The sequence below is a fragment of the Balearica regulorum genome, chromosome Z (genome assembly GCF_011004875.1).
Source record: "Balearica regulorum gibbericeps isolate bBalReg1 chromosome Z, bBalReg1.pri, whole genome shotgun sequence".
In the NCBI taxonomy this organism is placed as follows: Eukaryota; Metazoa; Chordata; class Aves; order Gruiformes; family Gruidae; genus Balearica; species Balearica regulorum.
The window spans coordinates 11,003,203-11,024,022 of NC_046220.1; the positions used below are offsets into that span (position 1 = coordinate 11,003,203).

Genomic DNA, 20,820 nt, shown 5'->3' on the forward strand with positions numbered 1-20,820 from the left:
GCCACTCAAATACAGAGGGGGCTGAAAGGGCAGAAGCAAGTTTGTTGGGACTGTCAGCTGGAGGAGACACGGTATTTTCAGAGCTGATCACTGGCCTGAAAGATCTTCTCGCTGTCTTGAGGACACAGGGGGGCCCAGCGGACATCGCTCCCTGGGACCACTCTTGCCACCTCCTTCTGAACAACTGCATTTTCCTCATCACCTTCCTCGGGCGAACCCAGGCCAGCCACAGGCAAGGGCTGGGGAGTGCGGAGCAGTTGGCAGAGCAGGGCACTAGCAGAGGCGGTGGTCCCCAATGGCAGGGACAGCCATGGCAGCCAGGGAGGTGTTGCTGCAGTGCCCCGGCAACGGTTGCTTAAAATTGAAAGGCTGATGGGCAAAATACCTGACCCCACCATGTTACAGAGGTGGTTTTTGAAAGAGAAGGGGTACCACATTCTCCCATGAGTAGCTGTGGGGCTCAGGGGCAGGCTCTGCTCCAGGGTGAGTGAATGCTGCACTGTTGGAGGGAAGGGCGGTCTGCGGGGTGCCTCCCCCAGCGCAGCACCGCAGGACCGCGGGCGCCGACGCAGGGGTGCTCAGCGCATGGTAACCCTGTGCTCCCCTGCTGCTCGTCACCTGGCGTAACGGGGGGTGAGCTGTGGGGCTAACGTGCCAGCACCAGCAAAACTGCGGAGCGCCAATGCGTGAGCCTTCCAGCTTCTGCAGCACCTTCTGAAATGGTCTCTGCTTCTCATCCTAGGACACCTCGCAGGAAGTAAACTGACCCTCCTGGTGTAGAAGACCGGTGTAGAAGACAGCCCCAGCGCTCCACATCGCTCACTGCAGACATGAGGCTCACGATGCTGGCACAGGGCTGTCACAGCCAAGCCCTGCATCCCTCCGTACTTGGGTAAAGTGGCTGGAGAGAGGCTGAAGGACAGTTGTGCCTGACTGAGATCTTCTCAGCAAAGCGGTTTTGCTTCTGTCTGTACAGGGTCCCACCTTGGGAAAGCACGTGGCACAAAGGATGTTCCAGTTGTGAAGCGTTCAGCCAGCCCTTGGCCCCTTTGGCATGGTCAAGCATCACTCCTACAGGAGCCTGTGGCTCTGTGGCAATGGGAGCTGCAGGAACAGTAAAACAACTATCATTACGTCAACACACAAGGACGCGTGCATCTGCTTATGGCTTAATCTGATTTCTGTTTGAGTCAGAGGTCAGAGCATCCATCAGGCAACAAGGAGGAGGAGATGATGTGGGAAGAGTTATGTGCGGATGTGGCGGTGCAGGATGTGGAGGCGAGGGCCGACCTCGCAGTTACTGTGAAATGAGAGGGATGAGAAGGAAGAGGTGAAGGAGGGGACAGGTACATTGGGCAAGCAGAAGGCAGGCGATCCTGCTGCAGGCGTTTGGATGAACTGGGGAGGCAGAAAGTGAGCTGGAGCCAAAGGCTCCAGTGGTTTGAGCGGGACCGGGAATAGAGTTCAGTTTGAAGCCAAATTTCACATATCCAGCAGAGAACAAAAGGACGCTGGAAACCACTCGAGTCCACTCTTTCCACTACAAGTAGCCCCCTACACAACCTAATCTCAGGTTGTCTTACATGCCCCAACCCGGCCATCCCCACTCTCCTCACAGCCTCACCCACACAGCCGGGAAGCCTCCCGCGGCGTGCAATGCCCCGGGGGCCGCAACTCAGCCCTGGCCTCGCCGGCAGCCGCACCCCGGTCCCCGCCACCCCAGCGCCTCACGCATGCCCGGGCGGGCCGGGAACCAGGGTAAGGCCATTCCGCCCTTCACCTTCGCCCGACCGCTCCGCCCCTCGCCACCACAGCGGCTGCGCGAAACGGGACGGCCCCCCACGGTCCTCCCAGGCCTGCTGCCCGCCCCGGGGCGTCCCGTAGCCGCGCCGCCATGCTGCCCAACACGGGGTAAGCCGCCCCGGCCCTTCCTTCTACTTCTGCGCCCCTCCGCCGGCGCAGACACCCCCCACGCCTCGGCCCTGGCCGCCGCTTCCCGCTCTTCAGGCGGCGGCAGCGACGGGCAGAGCCGCGGAGGCTGGGGGCGAGGCTGAGGTAAAAACCGTGGCTTTTCAGCCACCGAAGGCCTTTTCTCGGGGCGAGGTGGGCTTCGGCCGGGGTCCGTCGTGGTGCCGGGGTGGTTGGCTGGGCACTCACCTCGGCGCTGGTTTGCTTTCCCCTCCAAACAGGTTAGGCAAGACAGCGCTTATAAGCATCTGAAAGTGAAATATTATATCGGAGGGTATGAGTGCTCGTGTAATGGGTTGTTTTTTTCCAGTTAGGGGTAGCATTGCCCTGCCCCACAGGGTGCAACTCACTATCCCTGCTCGTCTCCAGCGTGTTTGTGAGTGGGCTTTGCTCACACCTCGGGTCATGCCGGCCTTGGGGTCACCTGCCCGCGCTTGTGCAATGTGTGGTGATATCAGAGGTCCGGGTCAAGGAGTTAGTCCACAGCAGAGAGGCTGGAAGCACGTCCAGGAGATAAGGGGGCAGGTGGGCACTGGCAGAGGTCCTGGAAGCCTTCGTGAGGATCTGTAGTCAGTGTCCTTGAGTGGGCGTGTTTTGCAATGGAAATAGTTGTTGGAGGACTTTGATCTAAATTGGGTAGTACATCTGTAATTTTATGTATATTGAACTATTTTTTTCTCTCTCTTATTCCAAGCCAGTGCTGCCTTAACCGACAATCAAATTTTTTTCTAGTATAGGATCTTAATTTAGAGCCATTTTCTGCCTTTCTTTAGAGCCAGCACTGCTAACAGCTGGGAAAATAAATTGTTATTATTTGTTCCTGTGCGTTATAAACAAGATCATTCACTAAATTCCTAACATATGTGTAAGCAAGCTGTAAAAACTGTCCCTGATGTGGCCTGCAAGTTTCTATATTAGCAGTCATGCCTGGTGAGAAAGGAACCCATCTTCATTTTTTTCAGGATCTCTGAGACTCCAGGGCACAGAGGTGAATGTGACATTTTCTGTCTTATTACCAGAATTCAACTGCGATGGAAGCAGTAAAGGTGTAGCCTTCAAAATACAGGTCACGAGCAATTTTAGATGAGCACATGCTTCAAAAACTTGTCAACTATTGGACTGCTAAGTGAATTGAGAAGTAAATCCTAAGTTGCTAGCTTCTCAGTCTGCCAAGGAGAGTAAAATGCTCTAAATTCTGGGCAGTTCTTTTGGGTACACTGAATAAACATTTTAAGAGGTTGGCACATCTGGCTTTGTGGATGCTGTGACACAGGATAAATTAAACTTGTTGAGTGAGACACAGTTAGAAGTAAAAATAAGGAAGAAGCAAGGATGTTTAAAAAAAGGGAGTGTGAGAGATAGTATCAAGTCAGCTCAATGATTCAGAGGAGATGAAGTGAAAATTAATTTTTCCTGTTAGTAAGGCTTTGCTTCTTTTGGTGAACACTATATCTGGGGGCTGTAGGGACAGAATTGGAGATTGTGGAGCTAGAATTGAAGGAAGGAAGCTCCAGAGAGGGAAGGTAGTCAGTGGTGATGGTAAGCCTAGGGAGAAAAAGGATGTTTATGTAGGCAGGAGATGCAGTTGTGCTGAGAAGAAAGAAGACTTGAGAGTGATGGCCAGTGTAGGAAAGGTCGGAGGGGAAAACTAGAGAGAGTGTAACTGGAATGAATAGAATATGTTCCCTGACATTTTGAATAAAATAATAATTTGGGGAAAGGAATTGAACCTGCGGCTGGACTCTTCCAGGTTGGATCATTGCATAATTCAGGTTGGAAGGGACCTTCAGAGATCTCCAGTCCAACCTCTTTGGTTGGACTGGCTTTCAGCCAGGTCAGTTGCGAGATCAGACATGGTGGCTCAGGGCTTTGTCTGTTTGGGTCTCCAAGGAAAACCTCCAAGGCTGGAAACAGCTCAGTCCCCTGTTCTGTTGCCTGACACTGTCATCATGGGGAGGACAGTCTGAACCTCTCTACTTCAAACCTTTTTTCTTTCAGTTTCAGAGGGCCTATATTCTCTCATCCTTTTGCGCTGCACCACAGCATGTATGCTTGGCTCCATCTCCTCAATCACTACGTAGGTATTGGGGGGCTGCTGCTAGGTCCCCCCCAAAAGCTGTTCTCCAAGCTGAACTGGTCCTCTCATACCAGTGCTGAGCCTCCAGCCATCTCTGTCTCCCTTCACAGAACTTGCTCCCATTTGTCAACAAATACCTTATATTAAGGGACCCAAAACTCGTCACAGGGTGAAAGTGTGGTCTTATGAGTGCCAAATAGAGGGGCATAATCCCTTCCCTTGATCTTCTGGTTATGTTGTTCTTGTAGCTGCTGGCCTGTGCTCAGCCAAGTCCCCCGAGGCCTTTTCAGGAGAGTGGTCCCTAGCCATTCAGTTCCTAGCCTGTGTTGTTTCAGGGACTCTTTCTTCCCAGGTGCAGGGCTGTGCATCTCTCCCTGTTAAATTTCATCAGGCTTCTGTCCGTCTAGCCTTTTGGGCACCCTCTGGATAGCAACCCTCCCCTCAAGCTTGTGAATCGGTTGTCATCCACCCTCAGAGCATTTTGTCACCTTCTTCAGCTTGTTTATAAAGATATTAAACAGGACTGGTCCAGGAGTGATACTCCACCCTGGTCTCTGGGCAGAGTATGACTTCACCACCACCCTCTGAGCCTGACTGACCAACTAGTTTTTACCCATCAGGTTGTGCACCCATCCAGACCATAACATCTTAAATTGGATGAAAAATATTGTGAGAGATGGCATTGGAAGCCTTGCTTTCATGACCCCATTGAGCAAAGGGCCTGTTTTTACTACCAGTGTAGTAGCAGAAACCCCTGTGCCCTTGATGTTCTTCACAAGCCTCATCTGCAGGTGAACTTTGGTTTTCCTGACGCCACCCTGACATGCCCAGATGATATTTCTAATTCCTCCTTTGTGGTCTGTCCTTGCTACTACTGCCTGTATGACACCTTTTACACAGGAGCTGAGCCACAAGTCCCCAGCATAGCCATGCCAGTCTCCTGGTCTACTTTTCTTCCTGAATGGACAACTCTTGCCCCTGGAGGGTCTTAAAGCCCAGCCAGCGTTCCTCAGCTTCCTTCTCCTTTAGAACTGCCTCTCACTGGAGCCCATTTACCTCTTCCCTGACTAAGGTGGAATCTGCTGACCTCATACCAGTTGGTTGAAGGTAGAAGCCAGATTCTGGCCTTACTTGACTGAGTTTTACAGTCTATGTATTGTGGAGATGAACTTTCCTCACCGCATGTGGCTTGACTCTCGGCGGTATTTTTTTGTGATTCAGTGTGCTGTTTTGGGATTTTTCTTCCCATGCCTCTCTGTGACCCAGTTTTGCAGAGGAAAGCTGTTTGAAATGGTATCTGCAGGGCTCTTGTTGCTTCCTGGAACCCCATAGATGCCTAACTGTGCCACTGCAGGGGAAGATCCCTCCCTGCCTCATCCCAGTTTTCTGCCTTCTGTAAGCAAACATTTATCCTCCTAGAGTGTTTTACAGAAGGATGCTCTTGCACTGGAGGGAAAAACCAGACCTGGAGAAACAGTAGCAAGTCAAGTCTGGCCCAGACTGAAAGGAAGACTAATGCAAGCTTGGAGGCTGGTATAAAACATTTGCGATACGAGTGAAAAGTGAAGTTGCTCTAGTACATATTTTATATGCATTCTTTAACTGGGGCTGAAAACTTGGCCGCCTTGTTTTTTTTCTACTGAGTTACAGAAAGCAACACAAGTTTTATAGAGAACACTGAAATGCATATTCCTTCATATGGAAAACCTGTGGTCTAAGAGGCTTTGTTGTTGAATAGGCTTTAAACTGGAGTTGCTGTTTTGTTTTTCAAAAATTCAGTGGCATTGCTTGTGTAAGCCAGACATCTTTCTGACACTTTAAAACTTAATAGTTTCTCCAGAGCTTTTGATTAGACCCATTTTTTGGGAAGTGAAAAAATGTAGTTACTGGGAAACTGTTGAGTTTAGTGTAATACCTTAAGAAGTAATTGCCATGTCTGAAAATCAAGTTTTTGGCACTTGCATGTGGCACCCTGCATTGGCGTTGTGGTTCTGGACTTGAGCTTTATACCATGTTGAGACAGCAGTTTTTTGTGTTTAGAGGGCTGTGAGTAGTAAATTACAGAGAGCTACCTAGGTGTGTTGTCTCATTAGAGACTGGCATTTTGGTTTTATAACTTACTCCTCTTCCACCGTTGGAGAATGTGGCACCTCTGTTGTAAGGAGTGTGTTGGATCATTTTACAAAAGGGGAGAAATGTAATTGGGTGACCTGTGTAACCTTCTTGCTTTATAGTGTTTGCAAACTTGGAGAGTGGCCTTCAGTAGTACTGTACTTGCTGTAGCTGTAGCCATTTCTTTTGTACTTAGGGGCTGCTTTCTTAGTACAATGATGAAGATATTTTGTCTGGTTGGAAGACTGCTGTAGTTTCTTTTGCCCTTAAAGAGTGCTAAAAGTCAATGATATGCAGATTTTGCTTTGTTCTCCCTCTTTACCCTCCACTTTCCCCTTTACCTTTAGGAAACTAGCAGGATGCACTCTCTTCATCACGGGCGCAAGCCGGGGCATTGGCAAAGCCATTGCCTTGAAAGCTGCTAAGGATGGTGCAAACATTGTGATAGCTGCCAAGACAGCTGAGCCCCATCCTACTCTTCCAGGGACTATCTACACTGCTGCAGCAGAGAGTAAGTTGTAATAAATGAAGGTGAGCTTCAGGTGCTGGGTGTAGGCCCTAGCTTAATTGTCATACCTGAGTGGAAAACTGCATAGACTCTCTTACTTCCAAATCACCTTTAATAAAATAATCTTAGTGCTTCTCTTGCCTCCCAGGAATGCTGGTAGGTATCAAAATGTTACTGTAATGAAGATGTATGTGTATGGATGTGAAAATGCTGTGTTAATTGAGATGTATGTGTATACTGTATACATTCTCAGTGTTAAGGTTTGGCTTTGGCTTCCCTGTTCTTTATACAACACATTAAAAGGTTGCAATTCGAGAGTGTGATTTTCAGTGCCTTCTTGAAGCATATAATTGAGAGATTCTCAGTAGGTTGATGCTGTTTGTTCCATCTGACAGCAAATTTTTACGTGTTTAATTTTTTAATTGTGCAGTTGAAGCAGCTGGAGGAAAGGCTTTGCCATGTGTGGTTAATGTGAGGGAAGAACAGCAAATTATTAATGCCGTGGAGAAAGCTGTGAAGACTTTTGGAGGTACGCTAAGGTGTGGAGGAGACATTAACAGACAGATTGTTAAAAAGAGAAGAGAACTTGTGCTTTTTGTCTGTAAATGTTAATGTGAAATGGCTTATTTTAAAACCAGGGATTGATATTTTGGTGAACAATGCAAGCGCCATCTCTTTGACTGGCACTTTGGAAACAGAAACGAAGAAGGTCAATCTTATGATGGATGTCAATGTACGAGGAACCTACCTTACGTAAGTGCTGAGAGAGGGACGCAAAGTAATTGTAACAAAATGTATGATGTTATCTCAGTTTTTCTGAGAAATTGTGTAGCTGTCTTGCTGCCCTAGAGTTGGAGTGTAAGTATTCTACATGTGCTGACAGGAAATTGCTCAGTTATTGGCCAACTGGTTTGCTATTAATATTTGCAAGAATTAATTGCAAATAGAGTAAACAGGAACCTTATTATTGTAGTCATTAAGTGTTAACAAGCCTCTCCATGCAGGTAGGAAGCAGAAACTAGTTTATTTGAAATGGAACTCCAGCTTGGCTTTGTTAAATGCTGTCTCCTCTTTCATTTCAAGCAAAATGACTAACTCTTTGCATACATCAAGTACAATGTGTTTGTCAGCTTCCTTCTCATAAGCTTTCTCATCTTTAGAGACGTTATATAACTTCCCATAGTTAAAAGAGAAATGTTAAAGATGTAACTTAATGATCTACGGTGTTCTCCGCCTACTCTCAGCTTATCAATTCTATCATTTATTTAAATTACAATACCAAGATTTGATTTCACAATTCCTGTGGTCCTTATTTTGCTCATTTTTTGGAAACGGATTTAGCAGGTGGTATCATCTTTAGACTTACAAGATGTAATTTAAAGTTGCTCTGTTTTAAAAGGAAAACTTTGTTTTTGACAAGGTTGTGTTATAAAAACCACCTCTTAGGATGATGCAGATTCTCTAAATTCAGTTGTTGCTTGATGTGATCAGGAGCTTTTATATCAAAGTTTTATCTACCATAGTGTCTGTCATTCTCCTTTGTGCAGATGAATTTGGTTATCAGATGTTATGATTATATTCCTTAATGTTCTTTTGCTAAGAATCAGTGAAGGGTTTTGCCACTAGAATAGTGTAAAAACACACATGAACAGCAGCTTTCTGAATTAGAGAGATGTGTGCACAGCATGTAGATAGCATGGAGAGAGGAGGGTGGAAGCAAGAAAGCCTGTGCTTGCAGAGTGGGATTTCTGTGCTTCTGCTCTCTGATGTCTGCTTGTGAAAGGCTCTAACTGTAAGTGGTTCTGTGCTCAGAAAGGAAAACTGGCTTTGGAATTTGGCATTCCAGAAAACACTGTGGATATCTCTTGCTAAATCTCTGAATGGTTTCCACTGTATTGCCAGTGGCAAGCTCCACATACCCCTCACCACCCAACAGCAACAATCACTTTCTTGATGGTACATCTAGCTATTCCAAATTATGGAGAATTCTTAAAGTCATCTTTCCTTTCAGTGCTACTCTGCCTGAAATAGATTAAAATAGATTAAAAAACCAGGTTCTGTTGCTGTGAATGAAAGAGTATATGAAAGATTAATGCCTCTCAAGGGAAGTTACAAATGATCTTTGTCATTGCTTGTATAGCTGTCAATTGGGAAGACCTAGTGCAGCATTTCAGCCTTTTCTTCCCCTTGCTTTGTGTGTTGCTTTTGTTTGTAATTTGTAGAGATCTGTTTGCAATTTTATGTTGAGAAACTAATAATACCTAAAAAAAAAAAAGTGTGGATTTTTTGTCTGTGCGGAGTAGGTAGGGAGGATGTCCGATCTTACAGAGTTTATCTGTTGACATAGTTTTGGTTCCTGTGCATTAAGAAATTGAGACATCTGTTAGTGAACCTCGCACACTGCCACTGAAAAGAGTTGAGACTCCAGGACATTTAAGTGGGTGGTAAATGATTTACTTTACTACTTCAATTATTTTACAGTTGAAGGTGTCCCTTCTGTGGCAGACAGTACATGTAGGTTCTGTTGAAATGTGAATAGTAGGTCAGTAGTGTAGTCCACTGTGGTGCCGTTCTCCCTATGAAGCTTGATTAAAAATTCTCCAGCAGAGCTGAAATAAAACCATGCCCTAGTTCTAGGGGTGAAGTTAAATGGCAGTTTCTGTAAAGTAGAAGTTATAATTTACAGATATGTGTAAATTCTAAGTTGACTGAAATAGTGACTCTTCTAGTCAGCAGAAAATAGGTTTTCAGTTTTGCTTGGAATATTTGTAATAGCCTTTCACTATACAATATTATTTCTTTAATGTGATTTTAAAGAAGAAATAGGTATGTGATCAGAAGAGGATATATTTATGACTAAGTGATGCTCTGTACTGTTAATTTTGTTTGTTGCCTCATAGCATTTTGTTGCCCCCACCAGAACTATTGCAAGGAGATTATGGCTTCTGAGCATCTGGAAAATCAGCTTTGGTCAATGCTGCTGCACTATTTGGAGAATGTGTTCCAATTAGCAGGAATGAATACTAGGCCTGAGATAAGTGAGCTAGGAAAGACTTTTTTCCTTTGGTTTTTCTATCAGTTAAATAATTGATACAAGGGCAGGGTCTCAGCTTAGTGTTGCACTTTCATGTATATGAAAATACTGATCTCCTGGTATGTTTTTTCCTGTAATTATAGATGTTCCATAAAATAAGAAGTGACTGATTTGTCTGAATCTATCTTTCAGGTCTAAAACATGCCTTCCCCATTTGAGGAAGAGTAGGAACCCCCATATCCTGAACCTCAGCCCACCTATGAATCTGAATCCCATGTGGTTCAAAAATCATTGTGGTGAGTAGCATTCAGTGCCTTTGTTTTTATTTTTTGAGAACCACGTAAATACCTGGTGAAATGTGCAGGAGCCTAGAATGCCAGATCTTGTGTCTTTAGCGCTATATACAGCCTGCCACTAATGGTTCCCCAGAGTGTTTTGTACCTAACCTAAAAGAAATTGTTTTGTGGGAAAACGTGGTGCAGGTTTCATGGCCTAATATATTCTTTATGTTTTCAAGAATGTTTTTAAGGTAAGAGTCTGAGCTTTTTTTGTAGGAATTCTTAAGATTACAAAATATTTTCTGTTCCAGATAGAAATTGAAACCCAAAATCTATTTTCTTCCAATTCATCTTCACATTTGATTTAATAAAGTTTAGTGTTGGTTTTTAAAATGGAAATTAATTTTGAGGTGGGAAAGGGGACCCCATGTTGTCTTGAGGTTAATGTTGTTCATTTTAAAACCGTAAAAAAACCTTTCAGTTTTGGACACTTGTCATGTTAAACTCCTCCAGCAAGTCCCAGTTCTTCCCCTCCAGAAAGTTTCTGTTCTCAAAGTAGACAAATGACAAGATTTAGAATTTCTTTTTTGTTGTTGTTGTTATTTTCCCTTTTTGTTTTCTGTAGAATACTAGTTTGGTCATTAGCACCTAGTATGCGTTAGGCATCTTGAAAAAAATTGAGCACTCTTGTCATTGTGCTGTATATAAAAAGCACAACAAAACCACCATACAGCTAGGCTTTAGTCATCATTTTTGTCAAAACATGCATAGCTCATTTTATTTGTAGTGAAGAGATGGCAGACTGCAGTTTGTTCTGCTGGAGGTGGTGGGGAGAAAGGAGAGATTTTGACTCTAGGAAGATACTGTTTTGTCCCCAAAACTCAATTTTCCTTATGAACAAATAATTTGGTTTTTCTTTCCTTCATAACTCAACTTCTGTTGATAGAGTGTAAATTTTTATCTTTTTTATACTTCTTGTCTTAGCTTATACCATTTCTAAATATGGGATGTCCATGTGTGTCTTGGGAATGGCAGAAGAATTTAGAGGAGAAGTTGCTGTCAATGCCTTATGGCCTAAAACAGGTGATTTTATTTTTTTTTAATGGTACTAAAATAATTACTTTCTGTATTTTGTCTTCTACAGCTTGTTTTACTTGACTTTGCTTATAATTCAGATTTCTTCTGGAATTGATTCAGGAGACCCAGCAGTTCTTTTGCATGTTCTCTGTTCATCCTGCATGGGTGCTAGTTTTCATTCCTAGTTCTCACTAGACCGTTGCCACTTTGATCCAAACTCATCTTCAGCTAGTTTGCAACCCGTTCTACCATTTTAGTTGGCTGAAGCATCAATGTAGTATTTGGCTTCTCTGTGCTCTTTATCCTGCACCCAGAGTTCTGGTTTGGAGAGAATCACAGAAGTATTAGCATGCTTTTGTTAGTAGGTATTAAATGTCTGTGTATGTAATAGTATTTAGAATTCCTTGCTAGTTAAATTGCCAGAGCTAGATGGAACTGACAAGATATATACCTCTGTAAATACAGAAATAATTCAAAAAAACCCTGTTCGTAGAAGTTTTAGTGCAGTTGGCCAGCAAACGGTTGTTCACAGAACCATCTGCTCGCAAGGCACAGGAAGTTAGAGCTCTGTGGAAGAAAAACAACTCAACGTTCCCACATTGTATTCACTTCAGTTTGTCGTCTTCAGGTCAGTGAGGATCAAGGCTGCTATTCAAGGTCTAGTCAGCTGTTTGCCAAAGAGGCCAGTCTCTTCACCCCAAATACATCTATGTGCAGAAATGATACTGTTGTTAAAATCAGTAAAGACAGAGGGTAATCCTGCCCTTTAATGGTGTGAGCCTAGTCATTGTGTTACGAAACATTACAACAGCAGAGTTTATTCCCTTAACTAGTGAAGGAAGGAAAGAAGCAATAGCAAATAAAAATATGAACCAAGATCCTCTTCTGGGGCTAGTGCCCCAGTGTAAGAAGCGTTTGTAGCCAGGCACTTTTGAATATTTTCCTGTTAGGAGTTGCAGGCCCCTTTTAACTTCTAGTGTGGAAGCTCTCTGATGTGCTTCGTCTAAAGTGAGGATTATGAGCAAGACTTTATTTCAGACAAAATTAGCTGAGTTTCTTTGCTTAAATACTCCAGTTGATACTCAGCTGAAGATGTGGGTTAGTATGTCTGACAGACCTGGTCCTTTTTTATCAGTCTGGATGCTTGCATCCTAAATTCTCTCAGTAGATGACATCGATGCTCACACTATGAGTTTTACCCATGGAAATAAGGGATTCACTTTTTGAATGGTAATTATATCATTCATGATAATTATATCAAAACCTTTACTGTCTATTTTGAAGAGGATAAGCTCTTCATTTTTAATGTACTGAAGGCAACTGCACATACAACTTCAGGGTCTGGATTGCCTTCCTAGCAGTGGAGTGAAAGCTCACCTTTCTGGTTTTGGGTGTCTTGTATTTTTTGTATTTCTGAAGGAGTTAGAAGAAACATGCACTTGTTTCCATGTACTTTCTTCTTGAGTGCTCCAGGGAAACCTCAAAAAGGTTTCAGCGGAGATTTCGCAGGATCTGCCTTTGTCATCTAGAATGAGCCATGAAATTTGGTTCTCAAAGCCCTTAGCTCCCTAGACCTCACGCCCATGCCACTTAGTTTGTCCCTAAAATGCCACTGCTAGATGGATTTTATATCTCCTCAGAATCCTATGTGTAGGAGTAATTTGCTTGTCCATTAACAGAAGGTAATCTTTACCATTTTGTGTTTTATTGGTCACTGACTGATTAAGCAATGTAAATGTAAAAGCAATGTATATGAGTTAGAGACAGTGAGAAAATTAATCCAGACTATCTCATTCAGACAGAGTTACATGGTATCAAGCTGCAGACATTACTGGTTTGACTTTTTTCCTCACGCAAAAGGCGTTACAAGATTACCTGTGTCTTGCACATATTTACATGCTACATAGGCATGTTACATGCACTCTCCAGAGCTCTCTGATTCTTCTACACCTTCTCTGTATGATTCGTGATATGCTGGAGAAAACATCCGCTACTGTTGTGGAAATGAGTCAGTGGATTTATGGGTCCCAACACACTGCTGAAAGCTAAAGGACTCTTCCTGTAGAGACCAGCTAGTTACACTAGGTCTTTCTTTTGCAATATAGATGTTTTCCCCCACCTATCTGAATAATTTGGCCTCCTGTTTTCCATGGCAAAGGAAAACAACCTAGGAGAATTTCTCCACCTGCTCACTATGAGAAATTTTTCAGAGGGATTGCTAACTTTATAGGCAGAAGTTATATTTAGTCTTATGTTGCACAGTAGAATACATTACTTCTTCTCAGTGTTTACATGTGCTGTAGCACTTCAAATGTCAGTAATAATACCAGTGTCCCAGATACGGTCTGGGATTAAAAGATGTATATGATAGTATTAATTAAACTTCTGCAAAATCTGGCATTCTTATTGGGGTGGAAACCCAAACCAAAGAAAGTAGGATCTCTCTGTTGTGCATTAGAGTGCCACTGTATCCTTGGTAACATATTTGTTTCTGCTAAAATAAGTAAGAGGATAACACTGCAGAAGCTGGGACTTGTTATAGAGCGCAGCTAACATCTGTTCCCCTCAGCAACCCACAGAACATGAATCTTGAAAGTGCAGGAAGATTCAGTTTACAAATGACAACAGTATATTTTGATAAATGCCTTTTTTAATGAAGATTTCTCTTTGTGAGATGCTGCAAAGTAATTTAAAAAGTAATTAAGCTTCCTATAAATCAAGGGTATGCAGACAGAGCTTTGTATTTGCTGAATCCATTCTTGCTCATTCAGTTTAAAACTGTTAGATACATTAGATGAGCTCTCAACGTTTGTATAAATCAGTGATGCCTCTATGAAAACTGATGTGCCCTGAAGTATAAAAGAGGATAATAATGTGCAAATTCTCCAGTACAAAAAAAATGTTCTTTCAAAAGGTTTATCTTCCAAAAATGAGAAAATTAACTACTTTCATGTGGTCACCAGAGAGACAGAGTTACAGACTTTCATGGTATCTAAAATACAGTTGCAAAGTTCTTAATTAAAAATGCTACTATAATCACATGCAAACATGATTACCCTCAGTGCTAGTATGGATGCCAGTATCTGTTGATTAATCCGACTCTTTAAACACGTGAAAGTATGCTGGTAATAAGATGCCAGGAGCTCTCCATTTATCTAAAAGTGAAGGAGGAAGCCCACCAAAAGGGCAAGGGGCAATTCCATCACTAAGAGTGCATATGCATACCAGAGGTATCCTGGGGCAGAACTGAAAGATTCTTCCTGTGCATTAGAGGAAAACCAGCAGGACTGTATATGAAACAGGTGGAAAAATGGTGTAGCCAGACTATGAGGCAGTACCTGTTTAAACCCTTTTTTGCTTCAGTCTGTGCACATAGGCTTGCTGTGCTCAGAAGAGTAGTAGTCAACTACTAACTCTCACTAACAGAGAAGTGGCAGAAGTGTGGGCCAGGAAAAGTGAACAGGTTAATGAATCCTCAGAATAGTGGATTATATTCAGGCCAATAGAACCTAGTAAATTTAATCAGAGTATTTGACAGAAATATTCTCTGAACTATTGGTAGTTATTTAAAAAAAATTAAAAATCTTGCAGGACAGAGCCTATTTCAGAGGACCAAAGAAAGGCAAACATATTTTCTATCCTTAAAAATGAGAAGGAGACCTAGGTGGATGTACAGTGTATCTATTTGCCACTTTTTTATTTAAGTGTGTATTTATAGCAGTTTGATTGATTAGGAAAAAAAGAAACTAAGGTTGGTCAAATGAAACCTAGGGGCTAATCCTCACCACAGAAGGGTAAAATAGGGGAGTCAGGCTATCTAACCACTCTTGCACTTTTCTAGAAAACACTTTGACAGGATCTCCCTGACCAGCACTGAAGGCTGCAGTCCTTTTTCCCAGTTCCAACTTTGGTAGGGGAATGATCCAGCTCAGATAGATGTGTCCTGCACAGTGCTCTTTCTTTGCTTTTTAAGGGATGTTGGAATCATTTCTGCATCAAAGCTGCCATTACTTTGTGTGGAATGGAAACACTGAAAAGATGACAAAAGTGATTTAAAGTCAGTTTTATCCTTCTGCTTCCAGGATCTGCCAGTCCCAGGTGTAGGAGAGCATTTGCAAATCTGTCTCAAAACTTGGGGGCAGAGTGTTCTGTCTTAAACAGCAGATGGGAAAAAGACATGAAGCAGAACTGTATGAGGGGAAAACAGTAACATGGCAAATGCCAAAATCTACAACCAGACAGCCTCTCTGTGGAACAGGATGAAAGAAAAATGAGATGGATACCTCAGCCTGGAAGAGTAAATTACAGACTTAGACTGGAACATGCCACAATGTTAGCAGTTCCCGTGGGGGAAGAATAAAGAAAACTAATGGAATGGCGCAGAAGTTAAAAGTTATTTGAGTTTTTGCTATTTGGTTTCTCATTAACTTAGAAGAGATGCTTTGGTATCTCATGGGAGTTACTACAAGGCTAAAATTAAGCATCAAGATTTTCAGTGTGATAATCACCAAAGGAAATACGTCTTGATGACTGATGTATCATACATTCACTTTGAGAAAAACAGTTGTCTTGTTAGTTTTTTATCTCCTAAATAACCTGGAGGAAACTGGGGGGGGGAGGGGGGAAGAAGGGGCACTGATGGAGGGATGTGAATGTCATAAAAAGTTCTGCCCATTATTCCAATATTTGGTTACTTTAATAGTTTGCTTTTTTACTGGTGCTTGTAGAGAATTATTTGTTGGTTAGTAGTATTTCATAGCTTTCTCTTCCTACAATTTCTTTTTGTATAAAAGAAAAAACAAAGTTTGTGTACTTGCCAGAGAAATGTGAATTTCATGTTGTCTGTGTTAAAAGCTTTGTTTTCTTACCCCTCAAACTTTATAGCCATACATACAGCTGCTATGGATATGCTCGGAGGATCTGGAATAGAAAAACAGTGCAGGAAAACGGACATCCTTGCAGATGCTGCATATTGCATTTTAACAAAACCAAAAAGCTTCACTGGAAACTTCATTATTGATGAAGTTCTGCTGAGAGAAGAAGGAATTAAGGATTTTGATGTCTATGCAATAGCACCAGGTAAAACATCTTTAAGATGAGAAGTAAGTTCAGGAGGGAGGGAAGGCCATATGGAGAATATTAATATAGTTCTGTTTCTAGAGACACTTAAATTAGTCTGTGAAAAGTTGCTTTGCCTCAGCTTTCAGAACACGCCTTGCTGGAATGCACGTATCACAAGTCCACTGAGATTCTAATCATCAAGTGCCTATTAAATTTAAAAAATACTTTAATGAAAAGAAGGTGTACCTGCATTGTAGATGCATATATTACTATTTATCAGCTAGTGAGATAGATTTTATTTTTCCTTCTTCATATGTTCGTCATTGCAACTTTAAGAGATTTTACATGAACCAAACTCTAAACAAGTTATTTCATGCTCTGTTTTTCCTTCAAATTGTAATTTATTTACTTAGAAACTCAGCTGTAGTTTCATAAGAAACATATTCTTTGTGCTGTCCAACGTTACCTGCACTTACTATTACATTTTTCCTCCCTTTTAGGTCACCCCCTAATGCCTGACTTCTTCTTGGATGTTGAAACTGACATGACAGCCATGAAACAAGAAAGATACGGTAGGGAAAGCACTGTGGGTAAAAGTCGATCATTTCTGACGATCATGAATGCCCTCTCTATTTCAAGTTGTTTTTTTCTTTTTTCTTTTCTCCCAAGAGCTTTGACTCCATTCAAGCTATTTTGCAAATTCCCTTTTCCCAATTGGAGAATATGATTTATGGAAGGGACTCTGTACTTAAAGCTAGGGAAAGAATGTTACCTCCTGCAAGAATTTCATGGTATAAAAACATTTCCTTATTTTGAAGAATCCTTTTGAAACCATCTGAATTGTGGTGGTATGAAGGTCACAGGTAAATATTGCTGGAAAAAGAAATTTAATGTCAAACAGCACATTTTGCAAGAGTGTCTCATTTCCCCGCATTAGAAAATGTGCTGTGTAAGCCTTTACAATGAACCGTAGACAGTCAGAATTAGAATTGTGCTGCAGTTTTATTTTCCCTTTTCTTTTGATGTATTAAGAAGTGAAATAGATTTCAGAATTACCTTTGGTGCTCTACAGCTGTTCAGATTCCCAAGTGCAAAACCCATCCTTTATCAGTAGCAATACTGAAGTGGGAAAATACTTGTTTTCCCTACTGGGAAGCTTAAATCTTTCCGAACAGACTTCCCTACGCGTGTTCCTGCAGGCAGTTTTCAAGTGTTTTGCAGGTGCAAGAGAAAAAGAATCTCTTTCTTGTAGGTGCTTCCCAAGCATTGAAAGAGGAGAAGAAAGTAAGCGGATCGCAGCAGGAAGGCCCAGATGGAGCCAAGGTTAAGATGGAGTCCGCTCCAGCCAAGCCACTGAGTCCTGTTGCAGAAACATTCAGAGTTATTCAGGGGGCGATGAGTGAAGAGTATGTGAGAACTACTCAGGGGGTCTTTCAGTTTGAGTTATCTGGTAAGACCATCACTTGTAAAGCCTTCACCTGCTTGGGCTCCTAGCAGAAGGCCCTGGTGTTTTCAAAGAGAAAGACTCGCCTTTTCCAGCTGATCCCACAACCCTGACGCTCGGGACCAAGGGCAGCACGTGCAGGACGCTGCCGCCGCTCCTGGCATAGGCAGGCACGGCGCTGCCCTGCTGCGCAGGGTTAGCATGACGTAGACAGGGGTGCTCATGGGGTCACGGCGAAAGCGCCAGCTGCCCCCAGCCCTGTCAGCAAGTGCTGCCTTTGGGCTCTTCTGCCCGTGGCCCCGGTACGCGGTGCTGCGGGGCGGCTGCCGGCGGCTGGCTTTGCCTGCCCACAGAACGTGGGGCAAGCGGTAACTGCTTGCAGAGACTGCTGGCATGCGTAGTGTCGTGTCACTGCTCCAGATGGAGCAGGGAGGGTGCAGCACCCTTTGCTGCCTTCTCACCTCTCTCCACTGTCTGTTCAGGTGATGAAGGAGGCACTTGGTATATTGACCTGAAAACCAAGGGCGGGAGCGCTGGTTCCGGAAAGCCTCCTGTGACAGCCGACGTGGTCATGAGCATGTCGAGCGGTGACTTTGTGAAGATGTTCACAGGTGAGTGACGAAGGCGTTCACCAGGGCAGACACGGGTCCTGGTGCCCAGAAGACCTTCTGCTGGTGGGTGAATGGACAGCCACCTTGCTTTGTCATCCTGGGATGGGGGAGTTTTTAGCTCCTGGGGCTCTAGCAGAAGTGTAGGATAGGACAGCTTGGATTCTTCTGAACTTTTCTCTTCTGTGGCCATGAAGAGCACAAAAGCTTATACTGCTTTTATTCACCAGGGATTGAAATTTTAGCAGCGAGTGTAGCTTCAGAAAGAGGCTGGTCCGTATCTTGGACCTCTGTTCTGCACGTTTCTAATCTGCCTTTCCTGAATGCACTCTGCTTTTACAGCAGAACTTGGTGGCAATATAGCTATTAGGTCTTGCTCTAGTGGCGTTGTGTTTTCTTGTGCACAGGCTGTCTCCAGTTCCTTTTCATTTCCTGATGGTCCTATTTCTTGTCTTTAGGTAAACTAAAGCCAACCCTGGCCTTCATGTCAGGAAAATTAAGGATTAAAGGTAACATGGCACTAGCAATAAAGCTCGAGAAGATGCTGACACAGCTTAACTCTAAACTGTGAGGAGGAACCCTCGCTAACGGAACAGTGGCCTTTCATATATAACTGCAATGCTGTTTTAAAATGGTAGTCCTTGTTTTTCTCTGATGCAATACAGTAAGTACGGATAAAATGTGAGATTTTTAGAGAAGAAGTAACTCCATCTGATTAAGAAGGTGTTTGTCTGTGATTAAATGGATTCCTTCTCAAGAATACATGTATTAGGTTGTAGGTGTTTTCTTCTGCTCCTCTGGATCAATGCAGGACAGCTGAAGTGAGTTTTTTTCCCACATAGCTGCTCACATGCCTGTCCAATAAAAAGGAGAGGGAGCAAATGTCACCCTGCATGTCTGTTTCTGTAATAGAAGTGCCATGCAGAGATTCCTGAGCTGGCTTAGAAGTGGAAGCAATACGGTCAGTGTAGCAGGGCCCTAATTACCCCTCATGACATCTCATGAATTTTCTCTTTGCTTTCCTGAGTTTATTACCTACACTAGTTCTCATTCCTCTGTATTGCACTGAGTTAGGCTGCACAGATGTACCAGGTGATATGTGTATTTTCTTTTTGTGCAAAGGTACACACGCGTGTGTGCACAGAAGCACATACAGAGTCCCCCACCGTCTGCCATAGACAAGGTGCTGCCTTCTACAGCACCTTCATGTAGCATTACGAGGATTAACCTCCATCACTGCAGCCAGCCACTTCCCCTTCCTTCTCTTTGGTTGGTGAAGTGTCTCTCACTAGTGAAAGCACACATGCCCCTACTTTTTAAGGGGACACCTGCACACAGGGCTGTGCAGCCCTAACTACCTGCCCCTGCTGCCAGTCCCAGAGGACCCTGCCCAAAAGTTTCAGTCTCCAGCGAGCAGTGCCTGCTTCCCACCCCCGTCTAGTTGTCTGGGCTGTAACCGCTCTGTCCCTGACCGGGTGACTCCAGAGCGGTGTCAGTCTGCAGTCCTGCTGGCTCAAGGAACGCGGGAGTGCTGGCATGCACTGGGACACAGAAGCAAAGGCTGCAAGTTGAATAGGAGGGAAAGAAGATCCAGCACTGGAAATCAAGAGTTCTCTGGACCTCAGACCAAATGTCTGAACTGATGGTGCAATAGTGCACACATACTACTGGCTGCTGCAATACAGTAAAGAATTGTGTATGGTCTGCCTCTCTACAAAGCAGAAACACCTAGAAAGGAAAAAAAAAAAAAAGACCAAATAGTGCCTCAGGACTGCTTGGGGTGTTAGATCTAGAGAAAGCTACTAGCAGCTTTGGCTTGTTCTAGCCTGGATTTCAGGTAGACTCTACAGAGAGTGCTAGAAACAGAGCCTTTGGGAAGCTTTGCTGTGCAGTCTGAAGGGATGATGGTACCAGATCCCACAGATAGGAACACAGAGTGTTTCACATTAACCTATGGACTGATGCACACACCGCTGCTTTCCCAGCAGTATGGACAGCAGACTGAGGCAGGGCTGTGTACAGGTGGGTATGGCTGAGGAGGCCACCACAGCTGTATGAACCACAGCGGTGAGGAGAGTAAGGGTGGCCAGGTCAGGACAAAAGCCAACCTGAGATTAGGTAAGGGCCTACATGGAATGAAAAGGGCATTCTGCTGCTGGCCTTCCTCAGAACTGTGTGCTGGAAAGTAGGAGTGAATTTGAATGTCTCTCCCTTAAAGATTTCTCAGGGGCACTAAGTGTTGGACGATGCCTTATTCCCAAATATGAAGCCTTTTTGTCTTGGAAAATACTAAAAGTACTGAAGTAACTATCAGGAACAATACTCAACTGCTGTACAGCAAGGGTTTTGTTTTTCATGATGCAGTTCAAGCCTGTTGGCCTTGAATATGTCTAGATGCCCATTTGTCATCTTACTCGGGTGGTTTCCTTTTGTTCTCCGCTGGATATGTGAAATTTGGCTTCAAACTGAACTCTGTTCCCGGTCCTGCTCAAGCCTTTGGCTCCAGCTCACTTTCTGCCTCCCCAGTTCATCCAAACGCCTGCAGCAGGATCGCCTGCCTTCTGCTTGCCCAATGTACCTGTCCCCTCCTTCACCTCTTCCCTCTCATCCCTCTCATTTCACAGTAACTGCGAGGTCGGCCCTCGCCTCCACA

The 20,820-nt window shown here is 43.7% G+C and overlaps 1 protein-coding gene across 1 annotated transcript; it reads left to right on the forward strand.

The window, feature by feature from the left end:
* Positions 1-1,792: 1,792 nt before the first annotated feature.
* Positions 1,793-18,927, forward strand: HSDL2 (hydroxysteroid dehydrogenase like 2). Its single transcript, XM_075739389.1, has 11 exons — positions 1,793-1,911; positions 6,505-6,668; positions 7,096-7,194; positions 7,304-7,418; positions 9,892-9,995; positions 10,962-11,060; positions 15,939-16,133; positions 16,616-16,687; positions 17,368-17,565; positions 18,042-18,170; positions 18,626-18,927. The coding sequence occupies exons 1-11, from the start codon at positions 1,895-1,897 to the stop codon at positions 18,736-18,738; spliced, it is 1,305 nt and encodes a 434-aa protein (XP_075595504.1). The 5' UTR covers positions 1,793-1,894; the 3' UTR covers positions 18,739-18,927.
* Positions 18,928-20,820: the final 1,893 nt, after the last annotated feature.

What these genes read in the sequence shown, in the direction of transcription:
- HSDL2 (XM_075739389.1), top strand. An exon ending in TGCCTTATGGCCTAAAACAG is followed by an intron (nt 11,061 to 15,938) that starts GTGATTTTATTT and finishes CAAACTTTATAG; the next exon opens with CCATACATACAGCTGCTATG. An exon ending in TGTCTATGCAATAGCACCAG is followed by an intron (nt 16,134 to 16,615) that starts GTAAAACATCTT and finishes CCTCCCTTTTAG; the next exon opens with GTCACCCCCTAATGCCTGAC.